Source organism: Parambassis ranga, chromosome 14, assembly GCF_900634625.1.
Source record: "Parambassis ranga chromosome 14, fParRan2.1, whole genome shotgun sequence".
In the NCBI taxonomy this organism is placed as follows: domain Eukaryota; kingdom Metazoa; phylum Chordata; class Actinopteri; family Ambassidae; genus Parambassis; species Parambassis ranga.
The window spans coordinates 2,933,618-2,956,469 of record NC_041034.1 but is presented as its reverse complement, the minus strand read 5'-3'; the positions used below and the strand labels follow the sequence as shown (position 1 = coordinate 2,956,469).

Genomic DNA, 22,852 nt, shown 5'->3' with positions numbered 1-22,852 from the left:
TTCAAATAACGTCTTGATCTGAGGTGAAGGCCAATTGCCCTCATTGAATGCTTTTAAATATGATTTAATGACACAATTACAGCCCTTAAACTTGTTTCCGCTTCACACATACAGCTGTCAAAAAAGTCGAACAAACAGGAAGTTCAGTTCAGTTTTCACTTCAGGTCTCAAAGCGACTTTGTGATTGACAGCAGAGATGCAGGATGAATTCAGAGCAGCGGACACATCAAGGACTCACTTGTCCTTACCAAAGCAGCCACGTTGAAGTCTTTTGCCATTGTCTTAAGAACTCCCGCCACTTGTATCATCAAAGACATGCCTGCAGGCACAGGAAGGCGTTAGTTCATGGACAGAATACTTTCTGGATGTCTTTCAGTGCAACTTTTCTGGCAGCTACAAGCTCGTAGTCATTAATATTGTTATGGTTGAGAGTGGATCAGCTAACCTTCTACTATGCTAAAATACAACAACAAAGCAAGCTAGCTGAGAGGCACGAGTGAGAAGTTTGTGAGCAAACACAAAAGGAGATGAGCTCCACAGCTCGTGTTAGACCCACAAAGTCCTTGAGTGATTATACAGAGGTTTGAGTTTCTGGTAGTTAGTCAGCAGGATGTGAAGGGCGCTCGCTCTTCCAGTGTGCTTCATTTCGGAGGATGTCTCCTCCATGACATGATCTAATGACACAGCCTGGCACTGGCACAGAGCTGAGAACGTGTCCATCCACAGACAACTACAAAAGACCAAGCTGCCCCGGACTCCTCAGAGTCCAGCTCAGCACACATTAAGAGACAGTCTGCCGTTTCTGAGGTGGATTCTGGGAGATTTCTGCAGCAGACTGTAATCATGGAGAGGACTAAATAACACTGAGTGAGGTCAGAGAGGTCTGAGTCAAGGTGATGCCGCCTGGAAATAGGGCGACACTGGGGCCGACTATGCTGCACTACTCTCCCCAAGATGAAGAAAGAGCATGTTTGTGGCCATTTTGACGAAATTCTGAAGGTTCTTAAAGAAATAAATGTACATCCTCTTCTGTGAATAAACACAGTCGAGCTTTCAGGTCAATAAAAAGGTGTAAACACATACATACATACACATCCTGACTGAGCCTGTTCTCTTTAAATCACAGTTTTTTTTGTGGGCTCATTGTCAGGCTGGTTCTGCTCAGGTGTGACCCGCAGCTCGATCAATGTGTCAACTTCTATAAATACCAGAGATTTTTAAATGTGCCAGTAACAAAACTAAGCCGCCTTCTAAACATGCGGTGAGACTCATCCCACAGATTTCTGGCTGCGGGAGTGAACACAGCCTCAGGTGTGATGACAGAGCAGCAGACAGAGAGCTCACCTTCAGTTTGTTTGCCTCCCAGCAGAGGAGAGATAACAGCTGACACAGAGTCCACGATCACCGCCCTGACAGAGCCGCCGCCGCCGCCGACAGACGCCTGATACCAAATGTGACAAAATTAGATTGCTGCTGAAAATTTGATCCAGCTCTTTCAGAAAGGCTCCCCAGATACAGCTGGAGACCAAACAAACAAAAAAAACATACTGCGAACGAACCTGCTGGAGGACGCCGCCGCGCAGGCTGTACAGACAGTCGAGTACAGAGAAGACATCAAACAGACGGAAGACGTGGATCCTCTGAAGAGCCTCCGTCTGCAGAGACAACAGCTTCTCTTTAAAACAGAACTACCTCCTTCTTGTGAACACGTTATTAAAATCTCTTCAGTTCTCATACAAATGTTCACTTGGACTCAAGCAGGAAGTGATTAGAATTTGAAATTGTACAGTATAAAGAGGCAGAAGTGACGAGTGAAGGGAACAACACCTGGCAGAGAACTTGAACTGCAGTAAGGACTAAGGCCTCGGTTTAAGGACACTACACACAGTATATTACACTATAACTGTAAAATCAGAAAGAAGCTGAACTTTGCAGTGGTCCTTGAACGCATCATGTGGGAAGAGACAGAAGCATCAGAGACAGACAGACAGATTGATAGACAGATTGATAGATGGACAGACAGACAGACAGATGGATGGACAGGCAGACGGACAGACAGATTGATAGATAGATGGACAGACAGATGGACAGACAGATTGATAGATAGATGGACAGACAGATGGATTGATAGACAGACAGATTGATAGATGGACAGACAGACGGATTGATAGACAGACAGATTGATAGATGGACAGACAGACGGATTGATAGACAGACAGATTGATAGATGGACAGACAGACAGATTGATGGACAGACAGACAGATTGATGGACAGACAGACGGACAGACAGATTGATAGATGGACAGACAGATGGACAGACAGATTGATAGATGGACAGACAGACAGATTGATGGACAGACAGACGGACAGACAGATTGATAGATGGACAGACAGATGGACAGATGGACAGACAGATTGATAGATGGACAGAGATTGATAGATGGACAGAGATTGATAGATGGACAGACAGACAGACAGACAGACAGATTGATAGATGGACAGACAGACGGACAGACAGATTGATGGACAGGCGGACAGACAGATTGATAGATGGACAGACAGACGGACAGATACTTTATTGTTCCCCTCGGGGATGGCAAATAAACTATTTCATTCTAAATAAAATACAAAATGTAGAAACTTAAAATTCTTTATTGGAGCTAGAAACTCATAAATGATTGACTGATGACTCATGATAATTCAAAAACCATTCAGTGTTTGGCTGATGTGCAGGTTTATATCTGTCACATGACCCGTTTCTTTCTATCTTGTCAAAGTCCCCTCCCCTTGTAGCCATGACAGTGCTGCGTCCATAGACTGAATACTGCAGAGACACATGAGGCCACACTGACTGAACGTGTGACACAACACACTGACGTTGTCCAGAGGATGCACTGATCGCAGGTTTGTGTTTGTGTGGACTCACCTGCTCCTGTGTGCTGCTGGTTTCAGTCTTCAGCATCTGCAGCAGGCGGCCTGCGGTCAGGCCTCCCGTTGTATCGATGTATATCACGCTCTGCTTCAGCTGGTGGGAAACGTGCACCGCGACACCAAAACACACCTAAACAGGACAGGACAGAGGGACGGTTAATGCTGGCAGGGACGTCTGGACTGTAAAGGAGCGGCGTCATTTCAGCTGCTTCTTTTTCTTACAGGAGAAAATGGAATTCTAAAAAGAGGCTGAAATGATCAGAGAGGAATGGAGGAAATGTTCACCTGAGATTTGCCACTTCCCGGGCCTCCTGACAGCTCTGTTATCTCTCCAGTATACAAGCCCGAATCCAGCAGTTTATCTAAGCTGCAAGAAACAAGGAGCGATTACTCACAGCTGCCGTCCACGCAATAAACTATTAAGTCCGAGTGCAGCCGTGGAGACGGCGACGACAACACAACAACAACTGCAGTGAGCAGAAACACAAACGGAGCGGCTCCTGATTTCAGCTGCTGTTTGATTCTTATCAGACACCAGCTGCAAGGATTCTGTGTGCGAGTGGAAACGCTGTGTAGACGACATCTGTAGGGACGTTCGGATCAAATTTAAACTAGAATTTGATTTTTGTTTAAGTAAAAAAAAAAGATGTGACCGACTTCCTCCAATTTAAGATGGATTCTCTAAAAACCAGAGACACACACAGTAGATCTTTTTTTAAACTTTGACGGCCTGTAGGTTGCAGAAAATGTTTTTTTTTCCCCCACACTAGCACCGAGTGCTGCAGGTGCTTCCATTGACAGCAGCATTGAAGCGATTTCTCAAGGACTGCCGGCTCTAGTGGGAAACATGCGATTCTTCCCGACATACTTAACATTTCAGCACTTTATCCCTCGGTCCATTCAGCGATGCAGCGCTTTGATTCATCCACGTTTAAGTTCAGAGCAGCGATCTGTGATGATGGATGTGACAGACGTGCAGTTACATTTACATAGCCAAGGTCCGCCGGCCTGAAGGTTAAGCATCACAGTGAGGCTGCAGGCTGATAATGCTGCTCACCGCCACCGCGGAGGGCATCTGCATTATATGCTGGTGCTGTTCACCAACTGGAGGGACGAAGCATCAACAGTGTGACCCGTGTGAGGACTCGGAGGGATGGGAGTGATCGTCCTTCAGTTAAAATCTCCCCTGGGCTGAGCTCAGAGGAGTGGATGATGGGGAGAGAAGCAGTGGAGAGGGCGTAGAGTTTGGGTTTCTTTAGCAGATCGTCTTAAAAACAGAAGTTAGCATCTCCCTTCAGGAGGATGTGGAGCTGTAATAACTGCGTCTGTTTCGGCTTCATAGCTGAATTCTTTATGAGACGTTCAAAGAAAAAAATTCTTTGAGTTGTCCGTCTTGATTTGAGGCTGTATGTTATCACTTGATCACACCCAGACGGCGACGGCCAGTTTGGATGAAAACCCAGAAAAATCTGATGTGTAGTTCAGTTTCTGTGCTCACATGTTTCATTCTGCTGCATTAACTAATAATAAATGTAATTATTTACACTACCATAGGCTTCATTAGGCTGTAAAGCAGGCGTCTGAGTGGCATCTTTAAAGGTGTAGTAATGGTTTCTCATGGTACATGAAGACATGTTTATTTTATGAAAGGAACGTTTTAATAATTTTGACATCTGACAAGCAAAGTCTCTCATTCACTGTACATAGAGACCAAAGAAAAAAACTATGTTTAGTGGTGTTTTTATGATTCCATTCATCCTGACTGAATCTTCCTCACAGCATCATACTGCCACCACCGTGTTTGACTGTATGAAGCGTGTTCTTTGGGTTCTACGCCTCTCCTCTCTGTCTCCACATGAATCTCTGTGAGCACAGAGCTCTAGTTTAGTCTAGTAGGCACTCGGGCAAGCAACAGACCGCCGGCATCTTCTTTAAATTCTCCCGGTCCTCCCGTCAATTGTGGTCCAGCCAGTCAGCGGGCACCGGGGCGGTCATCACCATCACGCCGACGTAAGAGGAAGGGTCCACACAAAACAAAAGAGGGGTGCAAACTAAACTAAACCCTCAAAATAACTGAAGGCCTGCGGCCGTCACAAGCTGCATCTGACCAAATGACTTCAGTCTGTGTGCTCTGTCTCCAGGTGGTCTCTAGCAGACCTCAGTCTGTGTGCTCTGTCTCCAGGTGGTCTCTAGCAGACCTCAGCCTGTGTGCTCTGTCTCCAGGTGGTCTCTAGCAGACTTCAGTCTGTGTGCTCTGTCTCCAGGTGGTCTCTAGCAGACCTCAGCCTGTGTGCTCTGTCTCCAGGTGGTCTCTAGCAGACCTCAGCCTGTGTGCTCTGTCTCCAGGTGGTCTCTAGCAGACCTCAGTCTGGTTTGGAGGTGTCTTCTCTGCAGTCTGGCAGTCCATTCCTGTGCAGGACTCTAGTGACTTCTCTGACTCTTCAGGTCCAGACCTGGTTCAATCCTTCACTAGTGTCTCTGCAGCTGTTCTCAGCTCTTCAGACTCATCTCTCACTAGTTTTCTTTCCAGAACCTTCCATGTGTTTCTCTTCCAGTCTCTGACAGTCCTGCTCTCTTTGACACTCTTTGAACTTTTTGATAAAACCTCTCACACTAGTTCAAAAACTCGAAGCTCTTGATAAACTTGTAGATCGTCTCCTGCTCTGTAAATGTTAACAAACGTGTTTCTGACTTTAATAGGGGGGCTAATAATCTGCTCTTCAACTGTATGTGTTATTATGGTAGAATTAATAGTGCTTAAGGTTGGAAAGATTCATTCATTCATTCATTCATTCATTCATTCATTCTGTCTCTCTTTCTCACAAACAGAAGTAACACTGATGTTTTCTGACTCAGAGACTGGCAGAAGATTTTGATCAGCTAAGAAAGCTAACTTCAAACTTAGCATTAGCAATGTTAGAAAGGCAGAAGTCCTTCACTACGTCAGCAGAGAGGCCATATTTACTGCCCACATGTAGCAGCGCTTCTGCCATTGAACAGACATTTTTCTACTACTTTGTCCATTTATTTCTCTCATTAACAGCTCAGAACAGCTTTAATACAACATACTGCAGGATTTACAGCAGCAATGTACCACTAGGCTGCATTAGTTCAGTTTTCAAGTGCTCATAGTGAGCCTGCATCATCCATCAGTTCACCTTTTCACCAGCAGGGCGCAGCCAAGACACACACAAATCACACCGGGCTTTTTCACATGGCTGATTCAGTTTCATATCACTAATCCAAGGCTCTAACTAATTTATGAAAACCACTTAAAGAGAGCCAGAGAGAAGGAGAGAGAGGGAGAGAAAACACACCTGTGGTCATTAATTATGCTGAAACACTGAGTCTGACTGTAGAAAAGGTACAGGCTTATGAATTATGCCCTGCTGGCCCATCTCACAGACTGGTCCAGATGAATCTGTGTCCATGCTGCAGAAGATTATCTCCCCTTTTTTCGAGTCCAAACCTCACATTGGTCGCTGTGGGTTAATTGCCAGTGCTGCTGTAACGCAATGCCAGGCCGGCCGCAGCGGGAGCTTCTGCTTTCTTTCAAGTCATTAAATTTTGATTTTCTGATGTACTGCAAAAATGCTTGAAAGGGCTCGTCGGCAGTGTTTGTTTTTTTTTTTTCCTTTTTAAGTGGAAAGCAGTCGAGCCAGCGGAGGATGAGTTGATGCAGCCGATATATCAGAGGCCACTTTAGGCTCCGTTTGCGAGCCAAATGGAACGATGGGCAGAGAAGTCCTAAAATGTTTGTGGCACACAGGCTATTTTGAAAACACTCCGTCGCTCGGCTGTATTTTTTTTTTTTTTTGAGCTGCTCATATTTGGCCTAGTGCGTTAAAGTTTCAGCCGCTCGGTGTGATTGTGGAGACGTGGCACAGAGCTCAAACGTGCAGCAGCAGTGTGCGGTGTGCTTGTCTTTACCTGGGGTTTCCAGTGGACAGGATGGCCGTTGAGCTCAACAGTTCCTCGTACAGATCAGCACCTGACACGGGAAACGCTGTGTGTTGGGCCAGCAGCACTCGCCGGATGGCAAACAGAGCCTGAAACACAGTAATTACAGCACATGAGGCTCAAACAACTGCAGCGTGGATCAGCTGTGACACACAACTGTCTCAGGCAGCGCAGCCACACTGGGTCAGTTTTGTTTTTTTACACTGTAATCATTCAATAATCTTACAGACAAATTTAGCTGTGAATGTGCAGGATTATCTCAGCTTTAACCCTTCTTACAGAGCGATGGATGTTCAGAAATAGGCACAAATATTAAGGCGCTCTGTCCTCAGTGTTTAATGTTGTGTTTTCACATAAGAATCAATGCACCCGCCCACCTTTTAACCGTTTCAGCAGCTCGTTTTCATGATTTGTTTTGATACTTGTGTGACTGGATGTTGGTTTTATAGCTATGCTTCTATTTTTTATGGAACCGACATTTAAATGTTGTTGTATCATGTACAAATCATATTAAACATTCTGCCTATCGACCAAATACTCACTCAATTTTTGTCAATTAACCGATTATGGCTTCCTAGCTGCACCGATTTTTTTTGTTTTTACAGAATCTTTTAGTCCTAATAGTTTATTTTTCCAACCAAGACTTGCAGAATAGATCGGTTTTGATGCATGACGCATTCATGGGCCAACGGAAAGTTGTGAATCTGCCTGTGTTTACAGCTTCTATACAGAAAGTCAGCTAAAAACCTTCAAATCTGTTTACATTGTAAGGGTTAATTGCCTGCAAATCATCTTCTATGCCATTGCTGGCTCAGATGCTGGTGTACAGGTGACATATATTCCATGATATAGCATATAATAAAAACCCTTATGGTGCTACATGTAAGGAGGAAAACAGAAAACATCAAACCCAGCGCTCTCTAGAAAGAGCTGCTAATGTTGTTTAGCGGATTTACATTCTGATTACTTCGGAGCAGAGAGGATTTCCTGCTAGAATTTATGCCCAACAGCTGAAATTTATTTAAGCAAATCTGTTGGGTCTCAATTAGAAGGAATGTTGGCGCCGCAGTTTGGGTTCATGAGATAGGTGTGTGCTCTTTCTTCCTCTTCTTTTTTTAAACATCAGAGTTGTGCTTTAATGTAACAGTGGGAGGCTGCCTCAGCCAGATAAACGTGTCGGCACAGGTGACCTCCTCACTGCAGCAGCAGGAGCCTGATGGACCACGGGGGTGCTGCTTATTAGCTCAGGGGATGCCTGCAGGCTGAACAAGCTGGTCGGAAAAATTTTGGCTCCACCACTGGGATGCTCTTGAACCTGCTGCAGGCAGTGATGGAGGAAAGAAAAAAAAAACGGGGATATTTGAAAAACATAATGATCCCATGCAGAAAAATGTTTGAAGTCCCCTCCACCTAAAAAAAATAAAGGTTATTTTGGCTGTTGCTGCTTCTGCTGGATCGGTTTGACCTTCAGATGGACGTTCAGACAGAAAGTTTCACAGCTAAAGTCCGAGTCGACCAGCAACACACACTTTAGTTTGGAAGATAATTTAATGTTCTACCTTTATTATAGTTAAATATAACTGATGCATGTTAAATATTAGATCATCGTTCATTCATATTTATTTCAGGTGGTGCGGAAGGTCGAATGTTTTGGAAACTGGTTTGAATGTTCGAGTTTTGGATCGCTATACAACGAGTATCTGTGAATCCATCTGTTAAATAAACATTTAGGAAACTCCAGTGAGTGTGAGTGCAGAATTATTTATGCACCTATGCTACAGAGCTCACAGTTAACACAGTTACACACACTGAAAGCCAAAATTTAACCAAATTTAAAGCCTACTCAACAGACTTTAAGGTGGAATCCTGGTTGTTCTGACCTGAAGATGAAAACCACACCTGACACACCTGCTGCATGTCCTCACAAGAGGATCAGCATTTGGTTTTACTGGTAAATCTTTCAAACTAACTAGCACTACATACCAGGCTGCTTCTAACAGCATGCAATATGAATAGTTAATAAATGGGAGCATAACATCCTTTGGGAAATCAGTAATGTTTCCCAGCACCAGCACCCTGGTGTGATAACAGTTTAATGTTAGCTTAACATCGCTGGATAGACTGATGGTAGCATAATTCACCACAGTAGACGGTGGTTGGAGTCACATTTACAAACACATGAACCCAACAGAGTTTCATAGGTAGCGCATTAGCGCATGTCGTCTCTGCATAGAAGAAGAACAGGATGCAGATGTGACTACAAACATTACATGGTGATGTACAGACTATTGGAATCAAACAGAAATGAAATTTATAGCAGAGATCAGCTGACTGATATTATTAATTTCATCATTATTTATCCACACCTGCCTCCCCTGACTGTATGCCACCAGTAAATATAAGTCATCACATTATTTGTGTTATTTTAATGCTGTTTCGGTGCTGCTGTGTCATGTGCCCTGACAGATGCTGATCCAATGTGCAGGTCTAGAAGGAAAATCTTTGACTTCATGATAAATGAGTATGAAGACTGTATTTTGTGTTTGCTTCCTGATGACTAAATTTAAATTCTGTATCTCATGAAGCTCATTTTTATGCTGCTTTTCTGCTATAGCAACAAAAAAAACAATAGAACGTGCGGCTGTAATTAGTTAGTCTGAAAATTGTGGTAAAATATACAAAGCAAATGTGATCCTCAACCTTGAATTGAACCTGTAGTGTGAAACTAATTTGCCAGGCTTGTTAACCAGACGACCTGTTTTTTTTGCCATGGGTGTATAATAACTCCAGTGGGAGGTCTGATTCGTTTAAGGGTTGACTTTAAAAAAAAAACATGGCATAAAAACACATACACACACAATGAGAACACAATGAGGAAATCATGCAGCATGTGGGCAGAACGAGTGTCTAAGATCAACATGATATTGTTCGGCTGGCCCACTCCACTGTGTTTGTGCCAAGTGGAAATTTGTTGGAGTGGGAGAAAAAAAATAAGCTTGTTTTAACACACAGGTTAGTGCAAGTCAAGAAAACTGCATAAAAATACACAAAAATACACAAAACCAAAACACGTTCATCAGGTCGACAACGCAAATGTGATGCAGAGAGCAAAAACATTATGTCGGATGGTGGGATGATCATCTGGCGACCAGAAATCAAAGTAACTATGACGGATCCATTGCTGCCGAACACATCCCAAGAATCCACAAACCGAACTCAGGCGGCTGGAAGAGGACGCTCTATATAAATGATTAGAATGAACCGCCGGTTGCCAAGCAACAGCTGCAGCATGCCATGATAAACAGGACGTCCTTCCACAGACCAGACCTTCTTCGTTTAACAGCTGTTAACAACAACTGCCGGTGACCTTCAAGATCACAAAGGCCATGACTCCACAGACCCTGTCCTTCAAAGGGTGCAGCCCCTTAATTAGGACCTGCCAGGTCCACATCAGACCTCTAAAGGGTCCCTGGAAATATTTCCATTGCCGTCAGTGAATACATGCATCCCTCCTCACACTCTGGGGCCATGTTTCAGTCTAAGATGAGGGAAACTTCAGGTTAACTGTTTCAATACAGGAGGCAAGCTAAACCCGAGAAAGAGTTCTCTGGGTCTGGGTCTCTGTAAAATGAGACAATTTTGATTGTAAAAGACGTTTAGATTGTTTAGCTATTGTACCAATAATGAAATACCTGTAACCATACACCCACTATAAGACATGAGAGGATGTTATTTAGAAGAGTTTCCTATTTCTTTTCACCTGCAGCAGCTTCATGTACATAAAAAACTAATCCCAGAGTCAATATTGCAGTTGATTTTTTTACATGTTTTTTTTAATAGTGATTAAATACTAAACTGTTCTTGCGTCGTCTCTCTCTCTCTCTCTCTTCACTACTGCAAACAAAGAAATAACTGTTCTAATGCACCGTATCACTGCGTTTCCAGGGGAAAAGTAAGCAGACCTTTTCCTTTGTTTCCCCCTCAGCATCTGTTGCCATGGTGAAGAGCTCCTGAAGGAAACCTACTCAGATTTGACTGAACCACATCAACTGTTCTGAAACTGGAAACTTAGATGTTTCCATCCATCCATTCCCCGAACCCGTTTATATCTCAGAGTAAATTAGCATTAAGAGTTCACATCTAATGTTTGCAGCACACGTGTTGTCAACGTGATGAAGATGTTTTTTTAATTTGCGTACATGGTTTTATCTTTTATTCTATTCTATTTACTTACAGGGATAAAGAAGCTCTCCATCCCTTTTTGCTGGAGCTCCTTCTGTTCATACGTGTTGTTGATTTGTGGTGTGCGGGGTAAAGTGAATACTAACAAGTGTGTTTGCATACATGGTGGGAAGTGAAGGAGCTTACATGTTTAATTCATGCATGATATAAATACCTTATAAGACACGGAACATTGCTGAGCTAGCCTCTCTATGTCGGATGAGACCAGGTCCTCCACTGTAGAAACAAGAAGAAGCCGTGTTAGCTTGTTTCCCCCTCTCCTCATTAACGCTGAACACACATCTTCACACTGACCTGTTTTAATATCAGCAGCTCGCAGGTCACGGAGTAAACCTTCATCCAGTCCTGGACACATCCCCTCTTTTAACACCACCATGGTTTTGCATCGTTAGTTTACATTTACCACACGGAGTTATATCAAGAAAGCTTCCACGAAAGTGACCAAACTAGCTAAACTAGCTTTGAATATGCCGCTAGCTACTGATGTTTTTAGCTAACAGGGCTAGTTGTTGTTTGCTTTGCGGCCATTTTAAACAAACTTCTCAGACGTCAAAAGAAGGCGGCAATCTTTTTCAGAATATGTTTTCTAATATTCAACCAGCTACAGAGTTTAAATCGAACAAACTGACGCGTTTACGTCTTCTACTCCCGACAGCATTGAGAAATGATTAGCAACAAGTGCCCACCTGTTGCTTGCCGTAGAAAAGTTTAGCCGCAAAGCCTGTCGGGTAATGTAGTGCACTTTTACAAAAAAAGTCTTTTAACGTAAAGTAAGACAACAATATTCGTCACGTTTTGCATAGGTTTATATTCGTTTCATTAACTTGTTATATTTTTGAGTCAAGTGGTCAATAATCGAATTGATTTAGTTAAAAAAGTGCAAACATGACTGAATGAATAATTATAGCCTATATAATATATGGCCCTAAATAAAATGAAATATTAGTTTTAGTTTAGTTTAGACCTAGCGAGGTATATATAATATACCTGCCAAAAATACAATATAAACAATTTTCAATTCAACACAATGGACAGACAGTAGAAATAAAGTAAAATAAAGTAAAAGGTCTGTTAATTTGGAGTCTCTGGTCTCTCTGTTATTATCTTATCTTGGTACTTGAGAGGACTCTTATTATATTAAAAAATTAATTGACTTTGGCTGGGCCTGCTGCTCTTTCAGCACTTCACCTCAACATCAGAGCAGTTTCTATCAATACATTTACACTCTGTTATTCCACAAAATGTGTCCCTGATGCATCAAGAGGGCCGAGCCTGTTCCTTTATTCCAAACTCTTCTTACTGTAACTAAACTATTTTTATAATCTAATCAATCAAAGGTGGATTTGATTGATCTTGATAATCTGTGATAGGGATTCAAGTGAATTTACAATTCTCTCAGGGATCAATGAAGAATCCTCTAATAAAACCACTAATATGCTCATTTCATTCTAGCCAGATGAATCGTATTAAATCAACGGATAAAGAACGGATGCTGCCTTCATCACTGGACTTCATCTACATATGTGTGAGAAATGAAATTCTACTTTTAACCAAAAGCTGCAACATAAATTTGCAAGGACACTCATCTCTATGGAAACAATCATGGCTGCAAGCGGAGACACCTTTGATGCATCAGAATAAATCACCAAAAAAAAAAACAAACAAAAAAACAAAAAAAAACAAAGGCTGAGTTTTGGGAGATTATTGAGTTTACACAAAGTTAAAAACATTTTTGGTTGATTTTTTTTTATACAAGCAAGATTTTAACTAGTTTTTTTTAAACATAAATTAAAATTAGATTGCCATGCTGGCAAATAATCCTTAACATACACCCTCCCACAGCCGAGGAAACATGGTCAAAGTCATAAGAGCTCAGACGATGAGAAGCGTTCAGATCAGAGAACCTGTGAGCTTCAGGTCGATAACAGTCAGAGGCAGCAGCACCACCTCTGCTCTACCCCTGCTGCACCGTCTTCACTGAGCACCACTTAATAATGCATAGCACACCTTAAAAAAAACTTCAAATACTTTTGACATTTGATGTAGAAACACAGCTAAAAAGAAAAACCAGAGACCGCCCTGTGATCCGTCAGCACCACGACCCCGTGGAGTAAATAATGGCTCAGCACCACTTTAACCAACACACAGCGGTGCTGCCAAAAGTCAGCCTCACTTTAGCATGGACACACACACACACAGCAGTTCCACTCATCACATTTTCTGCTCAAACTCACATGATTTGAGGAGTCCAGATTAGCATCTGAGACGGTGTCAGCTACCGTTAGCAGAAAAACTACAAATAAGATAAAAACATCAGATACTCGTGAGGGAAACTTTTCCTCAGAGGACAAAGGGTTAACTCCATTCACTCAAAAACAAGCATCCACACTCATACTCAAGATTGTTGACCACATTTTGGACATTTTAATAGGAGACTGTATGGGGACTGATTGGCTTTTGGTTACAGCCCTCTAGTGGCCACACAGGGAACTGCAGTTTTATTTCCTGTCTTCAGAATCAGAATCAGAATTCCTTTGTTATGGAGCGAGTAAGGGGGACAGTCCAGTATAGTCTTTATCTTGGACAACATCCTCCTCTCAGACACCTCTGTCAGAGAGTCCAGGTCCTCTCCCACAACATGGCCGACCTTCCTGATGAGTCTTTTGATGTCCCTCACCCTCAGATTGCTGCCAATGCCATGTTACATAAACATCATTTACTGTAAGGATTGATGCAGTTTCCTTTATGGGGGGCTCCTAGATTTGCCGTCTCCAAGCAGAGACCCAAACCGCCTTGAACCAGGTCTCTAACCATGTTTATTTCTGCTGTAACGTTGGGCACTTTAACATGGGTCAGTCCATTGGGACTGACTCACTTTTGGAGCCTGCAGTTCAGGCCAGCTTGTTGACTCCACATCCTATAATACAAGCTTCAACCGTCTGCAACAAGCTTCTCTGTTTTTTTTGTTTTGTTTTTTTTTTTTTTGGTCACCATAGTGACGAGTCCTATAATGACCGCAGAAGGGCACACAGCTAAGGAGAGTTAAAATTATCCTACATCATCCTACACCAACTCCCAGCTGAAATACTGTGTTTTTAGGTAGATTTCTGAAGACTGTGTCTGTGATAGAGCACTCCTAAACCACAGAGCTGCATGTAATCCCCACAGTTTCACCACACAGAAGTGGATTTAGGACATAAATGGATTAACAGCACAAATTTTTCTCCTAAGAGAACAAATTAACATAATAAGCAGGACACAAACTTTAGTAAAAGAACATCGTTCCTCCCATAGAGATGTTAACTGATCACTGTGTGCTCAGGCTGGGGCTGAGTCCACCTCATGCTGCGGTGATGGACTGCAGCCGCACTCTGATGCATCCATCACTCGCTGGAATCCAATGAATAATTTCAGCACTGTAGTAAATTTAATTCATAATTGATCGCTAATATCTAACAACGCATGCTATACCTGAGAGTTAAAGAGGCCATCTTTAGCAGGTAAATGGCCTGAAAGTGCTATAAACATCCATTACATGTCGGCCGTGATAAATCATCATGGCGGCTCCGCCTCGACTGCCCTCTTTATATGAACTCGTATTTATTTGTTTGCAATGGGACACACAATCAGTTTTTGTACTGTGGTTTACACTACAAAAAATACATTCTATTTAACACTGCTGCAGAGATTTTCACAATTTCAAGATGATTGAAACGACGCGGTTAATATAAATATGTCAAACCTCGGAGGAGCAGAGGAGCTAGTCCAATTATTCCTCCATTAGAAATCAGAGAACAGAACAGTCATAAACAACTTACCTAAGGCTGATTTTTGGCCCAATTTGCCAGGTGTGGCAGTGTCAAAACAATTACAAATATAAAAACATGTGATGATCTTTTAACAGGCTGCCTCCAACACTAAACTACAGCCAATAACAGCAAGCAGACCGGGAAGCATGTTTACAGCTCACAAACATGGCAGCAACCAGAGCACAACCTGAGGCAGCTGGACTGCAGAAGAAGAGGAGCAACATGTTTCACTTGTGGCCCCAAAGAAGCAGCAAACCTTTGCTTCAGCTGTGTGTGTGTGTGTGGCAACACAACAGTAATAGAAGCGGTTGTTTGGGGGTCTGGACATAAGAGATCAAACTCAGCAGGACTGTGGACATTGCACTGTGGTCTGGAAGCGCCCTGTTTTTGTTCCATCTTCATGGCAACTGCAGGTCCGACCAGGAGGGGGAGCACTTCCAAAAAAGCTGCCTCTCCAGACCATAGACTGTACTAGATGTAAAAATCCTTTATTTATAGTGTAAGTATTGGACTCCACCAACTACACGTTGACATGTGCTAGCAAAAACAGGGAGGAAGAGGAGGAGGAGGAGGAAGAGGAGGATCCTTCTGCCACCTTTTGACAAAGTACTTTGTCGCCAGCTGGAGTCCAGTAGTGGTATTTTACTTTGACAAATGACCAGATTCTCTTCTAGACTGGATGCATGTCCTTTGCAGAGTAGAGAGCAGGCAGACATCTTGGGATGCTCCTGAAATGCACTGCTGCCTGTCGGATTGGACCACGTGTACTGACTTGAGTGGGCGGTGCAGCCAGAACATGCCTGGATCTCAAGGTCATGTTGACAGACCACAGTCTGGATGTTTAAAGGTGAAGAGAAGACTTTGTACACTGCTGACTGGCGACTGTAAAAACCTCCATCTAAAAAGAACCCAATAAATAAATGATGTAATGGAGTGTAGAAGGTGCATTACTTCCAATGTAATCTTCAATAATTGTGTGAGCGTCTTTAGACATGTGCCGTGTCTTTTCAGGCTTCCATAGTCATCATAGGATTCCTTCATGGTATTACTGATCCGACTTCCCTCACAGGAATCAATACTTTCATCACAGCTGGAGAACACTCCTCCACATTCACCCATGTTGCATGAAATTGGCTGCCGACGTTTCATTTTTGTGTAAATCGATAACAGCTGGCTCAAACAAACAAGACTTGACGGCCCACGTGTTACCAGAAGAAGAAGAGTTCTGACTAAAAAGCTCCCACAGGACTTCAGGGAGAGTAGAAGTTATTGGAGGCAGCTCCTACAGCCAGGGATCAATCATGGATGAAGCATGAATTATATAAGATGTGTCTCTGGTGGTCATGTAACATGATGGGTTCACTTCCACATGTACTCCAGAGCATGAGGGTACACCGTGACCTGCACTACAAACTGGGCCAAGCTCCGACGAAGTAGAAGTAGAAGACAAGAGGAAGTAAAAGAGGAAGTAGAAGTAGAAGTAGTAGAAGTAGAAGAGGAAGACAAGAGGAAGTAGAAGTAGAAGTAGTAGTAGAAGAAGTAGAAGAAGAAGAGGAAGACAAGAGGAAGTAAAAGAGGAAGTAGAAGTAGAAGTAGTAGAAGTAGTAGAAGTAGAAGAGGAAGACAAGAGGAAGTAGAAGTAGAAGTAGTAGTAGAAGAAGTAGAAGAGGAAGACAAGAGGAAGTAGAAGTAGAAGTAGTAGTAGAAGAAGTAGAAGAAGAAGAGGAAGACAAGAGGAAGTAAAAGAGGAAGTAGAAGAAGAAGAGGAAGTAAAAGAGGATGTAGAAGGCAAGAGGAAGTAGAACAGACACAGGAAACTTCAAAATAAAACAGGAATCAAAACCAAGACCCAGGAATCTGTATAAATACTGATAATATATGAAATAACTAGAGAAACAGGGAAACAAAGGATTAAAATTTGAATGTCAAGGGTCAAATGTCAAGCCTAGTATGACCTCTGGAAATGTGCGTAACTTTTAGAGCAGAGATTTCTTCAAATCCAACAACAGTTTTCTCTTGGGCTTAATGATGAAGTAATCCAAACTAAGGGTCAAAGGTCACCGTGACCTCAGGACAAGTGTTTTTACATGTAAACAAAATATCTCAGAAACACATAGCGGAAGGTTTTATTCAAATTTAGCAGATGTTCACTCAGGGATGGACTGATTAACACTTGGTGGTCAGGGGTCAAAAGGTCACTGTGAAAAACAATATCATTAATAACAAATGTAAGATTTGATAAACAATGCAATCACATTTCTTCAATCTTGTCTGCCTGGGTCCACCTTCTGTACTGATTTAATCTTTTTATAGTACTAACCTCCATCTTAAGTTTAATCATTTAAACTTAAACTTTACAAAACAGTTTAAGAAGAACGATACGGAACGTTTTCTGTCTCATTAAGCATTCATTCACCTCTGACCGTCAGCGGGATTACAGACACATATAGTTTGTTGTTGTTGTGGTCGAGGGTTTGTTTGCTTCTTTGTGCTCCCTTATCCAGGTCAAACTCTTGCCGGTGATTAAGTCGGACATGTTGGCTGAGGAAAAGAAGCTCTGGGTTATCACCCTCCTGCTGAGGGCTCACTGCTGATGGACCCTGACAAGACTGTGGCTCCACATGAGGCTGTGAAGCCTCCATTTGTCCGACATTCACAGTTCAGAGTACTTGAAGTTTATTTTCTGATATATTATAGGCTCAAAATAAAAGTGTCAGGTTTCTATGTGTTACAGTTAGCATGCTGTCCAGCTAGCCACGAGCTTCAGCCTGGTGTAATACCACTTTGCACCACTAGATGTTTGTAGGGTCCAGTCTGCCTGAGAAGAAGTTCAACAGTGATTTCCTTTATTTATGGAGTTAAACTCTAACATTCTCTGTTTACCTAAACTGCTGGCTTCATTTTTTGCTGCTTGTGATGAAACCAGTTCCTGACATTAAGCGGGAGCCCACGCAGACATCGTGAACATGACATGAACGCATCATGAGCACGGCTCCAACATCAAAGCGGGCTGAGCTTTCCAGGTTTGCTAAGAAGGTGGACTGAAACCACATTTCCTCCGCCTGCGAGCAGCATTTGCATGTCATTACATGGAGATCGCCGCGCGGCCTGGCTGCGGCTCAGGAAAGTTTCTAACCTGCAACCCTGCATGAACTGAAGCGACAGCAGCAGCAGCAGCAGCAGCAGCAGGCTGGACATCCAGACCAGGGTTCTAGACTTTATTGATTCAAGAAAATGATCCAATATTACAAACATGTGATGTGGTAGAAGTATGAGAACCTTTGCTTTCAGTATCATCTGTGACCTCCCTGAACAGCAAGCAGGGATTGTAGCTCATTCTCCCGGACAGATGTTGGGGGTTCAGGAGCTTCCACAACATTTCAGTTAGGATAACTTTGACCTTCTAAACATGAACTCTGTCTTTCTTTAACCACTCTCGCAGGTCATCCTGGATCAGATGCAGATACTTTATCCAGCTGCAGCAGTTAAACATACAGCATGTTGTAACAAAGCCAAACATGACCCTATCTTCTCCCTGATGTTTTTATAAATCCCAGGTAGTGTTGTGATCTTGAACGCATCTCAGCGGGCGGCCAAAGTCTTCTGTGTGTTGACATTTGTTTCCAGAAGCCAAACTCCCACACACTCCTGGAGACGTTCACAGAGTGTGAGGGATCGCTGTGAAGAGCCCTGAAACAGAGCGAGCGACGTCGGCTGGATGTCAGGACGTGAAGGGACGAGCTGTTAACACTGCTGACGTGCATTAAACTAACAACAGATAATCCTCTTTATTGTCAAACAATCCAGGTGATTACTTCAGGCCAGACATTAAACTATACTCACAGAGAAACCCCACCTGATTTCCAGGCCTTTCATCGGTCGAGGATGAAGACGGGACGGGATGGACCCTGGCTGCTCTCAGTCTGCAGAGCCAGGCTCCATCCTGCATGTTGAGGAGTGGGAGGACAAGTTGCTGCTTTTGTGTGCTGTGATGCTGGTGACTAAACTCTCAGAAGAGATCAGTTATATTCTGTGATGGATTCCTTACAAAGAAAATATGTTATATATATTATTATATATATATTTAAACTCTTGGAAAAGAAACTATGATTAAATAAAACTTCTGGAATCTATTGGGTTTGTAGTGTGGCTAGCTTAACGTCTAGCTAGGTTGCTAACACACAGTTGGACCACGTCCATCAGGTGCAACACATGACACAGAAGAACCTCTCTCCTGCAGCATTTCCTCTGATGGTGCTGACATGAACACACACTGAGCATGCTCAGTAAGGCCTGTAGGCTCGGATTCATCAGCGATTCATCAAGGTCTGACGATCAGCAGCACCTGCTGCAGCTCTCCTAATTAAACCCTATGGAAGCAGTAACCTGGAACACTTAGATGATCAGCATCTGCTTCAAGAGGTGAAGACATGTTGAACTCTGCTTTATTAACCTTCCTTCCTCCACCCGTGTCTCTTTCCCTTAACGAGGACAGAAGGAAGCGTGCACGACCCAGAAGAAGAGTTTTTATATAAAGAGTCGGAGGCCTCCTCACCTGAACCGCCACGCGTCTCGTCTCAGCGTTGCATTCTGGTCTATGGAGGCAGCTGTCAGTGTGGGGCTGTTATCTCTGATGATGGATTCCTCCTGGTGCACTTGCTGAACCTCAGTGAAACATCGGAGTCTGGAAAGAAGCATCTGCGGCTTTGATTTGGAGGGACTGACACATAAATCTGACATTTTAGCGCTGATGTTTTATACAGTTTAAGATATTTCTGCTGTCACTTCGCTGTAGCCGCTCTGGAAATATCCTGACATGAGATCACAGTGTCTGTGACTGGCCTGTTATCCACAGGAATAAAGTGCGAACACATGAAGTGGGAGCAGGAACATACGCCACATCCCCGCCTGCCTTTCTCCGCAGGCTCTACGACATATTAAAGAGTGCAGCTATAATTACCTGAGAGCACTTTGTGCAGCTTTCTGCAGCAGCGGGGCTCCTTCTTAGAGGTTCCGTGTCACTGCCGGTCTGGAGGCGCCCCGCTGCATAAGTGAGCCTTTATTACAGGTTGGATGAGTTATAAATGGCCGGTCGGCTAAAGGCCTGCAGACCAGTGCAGTCAGAGTCTGCCCTGCACTCCACATCACAACACGTTAGCGATGAGAAGCATCGACTCAACACCTCCGACACGTCAGAGAATAGACTGGAGAGAGACGAAGCAGACGTTCACCGGGACCGTACATGAGCATCAAAATGTGCTGAGAGAAGACAAACATGTACATTTGTCCATATTTTAGCATCATAATTACAAAAAGGCCATTTGAAACCTGCATGTATATCGTTAATGTCTAAAATCACAGCTCACAGCATGTTCAATTTATTGTTTAATCCATTTTCAGACTCACAAACCTAAACTAACAGTGTAAAAACAGCAAACCAGAAGGAACACACACATCAACACTAGAGCCTGAGTGAGGGTGGACTGCTTGTGTACAAATTTAGCAATAGCAACATAGCTAATAGCTAAATCATTTTAGTATTTTTTTTTATTTATTGTTTAATTTGTGATCTGTTACACTTTTTAGTTGTGTTATATTTATTTTATTAACTTATACTGCATTACAATAATTGTAAATAGGCCAAAGTCAGTGCAGTAGCGTTAACTGTTAGCTAGGCTAATCATGAATACATAGAATATTAATATTAACGAGCGATGCCCATTTTAGTGTCATATTATTTTTAGAAAATACTTGATGAACTGCAGTAAATACTGGGGACGATGTTGATGAGAGTTTAGCATGCTAGCCTTGAGGGTTCCACACACAAAGAGATAACTGCAAATATTAGCCTGTTAGCATTACCAGAATAGCAGCTAACTAGCTAAGCACAGCTAGCTAACAAACATAATGAGTCAAGCTAAGAAGCTACGAGCTATTTTTCAGCCATTTCAGATGTTAAAACTGCTTTTTAATGTCACCCAGAGTTCATTTTAGAGTTAAGGTTTTTGTAGTTTTCCGAAAAAAGAACTCTGTCCTTTAAAATCTGTGCTTTATCCCACATGAACCTGCTGTCGCCTGGAAGTTCCTGGAAGAACCTGGAAGGTTCTGAGTCTGCATCGTGACCTTTAGACTCTGTGTGTGTTTGTGAGCCGTGACCATGGACAGTTGTTGTTTTGTGTGAACATGTCTCTCTTTGATCAGGAGCTGCTCTTCTTACCTGCTGACGGACGACTCCTCCAGCAGCTGCTTCCAGGCCCTCTGGTTCTGAGTCGTGTGGATTCAACATGGCAGCGCCTCTCAGACCGGGCTGTGGAAATGAATTTCTCCCCAGAAGGAGGTTTCTTTTTTGTTTTCAGTGCAAATGAGCTTAAGAAACACAGCTACGGAGCGGATGACACCTGGATGTGAGTGCGGAGATGAAGGATGCGTCTGATGTGTGGCGTTTCTAAAGCGGGTCAAAGCGTTCAGAGATCGGATGTCAGCGGCGGTCTGTTCTGCTGTCTCCGCTCTGAGCGTCTTACCTGAGAGTCTCAGCTGCACAGATGAAGGAAGAGGTGGAGGAAGCGCTGCAGACGGTGGAGGGACCTCCTCAGACTGAGGATTCTGGGAACAGATGGAGCTGCTGCATGAACACAGACGCACCACAGTCAGGCCTGTATGAGCGGCTCACAGCAGGATCTTCAGCAGGATGAAGAGGAGGCTGTCAGGACCAGCACAGCCGGAGGAAGAGGAGAAGGTACATACATGGACTTCAAACAGCGGCAGGACCAAGGCAGCGAGAGGTTAACTGAGTGCCGAAGACAAACAACACAGACATTAAAGCTCTTAGAGCCAGAACAGGAACCAGATGAACACAATGTTTGTCTTTTATCACTAAACTCTGACTCTGACTGAGTTTGAAATTTAACCTCTTCTAAAATAATAATAAACAAATCTCAGTTTAAACAGAATTCAGAGTAATTATGTTTTTTACATCTTTTGGCCTCGAAGATCTGAATTAAATTTTGATTCAATTTAAATTCAGTTTTAATAAAATAGAATTTAGATGTTTTTCCCCTGTTTGAGTTTAAGCTCAGAAGTCTTTTTTATTTTCTTCAAACTTTTTTTTATTTCCTCCAAATTCTGAGTTTAAGAGTTCAATTCTTTAAAAAAGTTAAAACTCAGAGCTATGAATTAGTGTCAGAACTTCATTATGAACTTTTTCAGGCTTTTGGTAACTTTTGGTTAGAGTTGGATCTCAGACATCTGATTAATGAATGGGATTTTTTTAGGTGTATTAATCAAACCCTCTGAGAGCTGCAGCGTTCCTTCTTTTATGAAGTCTTCAAAGATAAATTCTCAAAACACAGAAACATCTGAAACTATTAAAGAAACTGAACAGACGCCATGTCGGGTGTGTATTGCATTTTCTTTAGTACTTTACATATAACAGGAAAATACAAGGGTTTGTTTTGAAGAGATACAATTGAACAGTGCTCTGTACATTACAATATTATAGTCAGTGTGGTGGATACCTGGCACAGCCAACCGAGCCGTGCACGCCGTGCACAGATCACCGTGAGGTTGGGGTGGGGGTGGGGGGGTACAATTCAAAATCTCCATTTACATGTTGATAAGTTTCTATTAGCAGCTCAGAGAAAATACAAAGTGAGCAGTGTGTGACCGAAGCAGCGCGACGAAACCGGATGAAGACACGGCGAGGATGAGGATGAGGATGAAAGAAAAATGGAGGAAGAAGCAGAGATCTGTGCGTGAAGCTGCTGTCAGACACTTAAATCTGCGACGTCAGCAGACTGGGCTGAGCGTGTCGGTTAAACAGCCAGGGTCAGTTATGAGTTCTACATTCATCCTGAGGGACCGTCCGCTGAAGCCGGACCTGAAACTCTGTCTCTCAGATTCATGAGGAATC

At 43.0% G+C, this 22,852-nt stretch overlaps 1 protein-coding gene across 1 annotated transcript in view; it reads right to left on the bottom strand.

Annotated features, from left to right (window-relative positions):
- rad51d (RAD51 paralog D) overlaps positions 1–11,824 on the bottom strand; it is a 15,720-nt gene extending 3,896 nt beyond the window's left edge. The window contains exons 1-8 of the mRNA XM_028421688.1: positions 11,429–11,824; positions 11,289–11,350; positions 6,863–6,981; positions 3,218–3,299; positions 2,928–3,062; positions 1,560–1,655; positions 1,345–1,441; positions 249–319 (exon numbers count right to left, since the gene is read on the bottom strand). Of these exons, the coding sequence (XP_028277489.1) occupies positions 249–319; positions 1,345–1,441; positions 1,560–1,655; positions 2,928–3,062; positions 3,218–3,299; positions 6,863–6,981; positions 11,289–11,350; positions 11,429–11,510 (744 nt within the window). The 5' untranslated portion in view covers positions 11,511–11,824. The remainder of the gene's footprint in view (positions 1–248; positions 320–1,344; positions 1,442–1,559; positions 1,656–2,927; positions 3,063–3,217; positions 3,300–6,862; positions 6,982–11,288; positions 11,351–11,428) is intronic.
- Between the last annotated feature and the right edge of the window lie 11,028 nt (positions 11,825–22,852).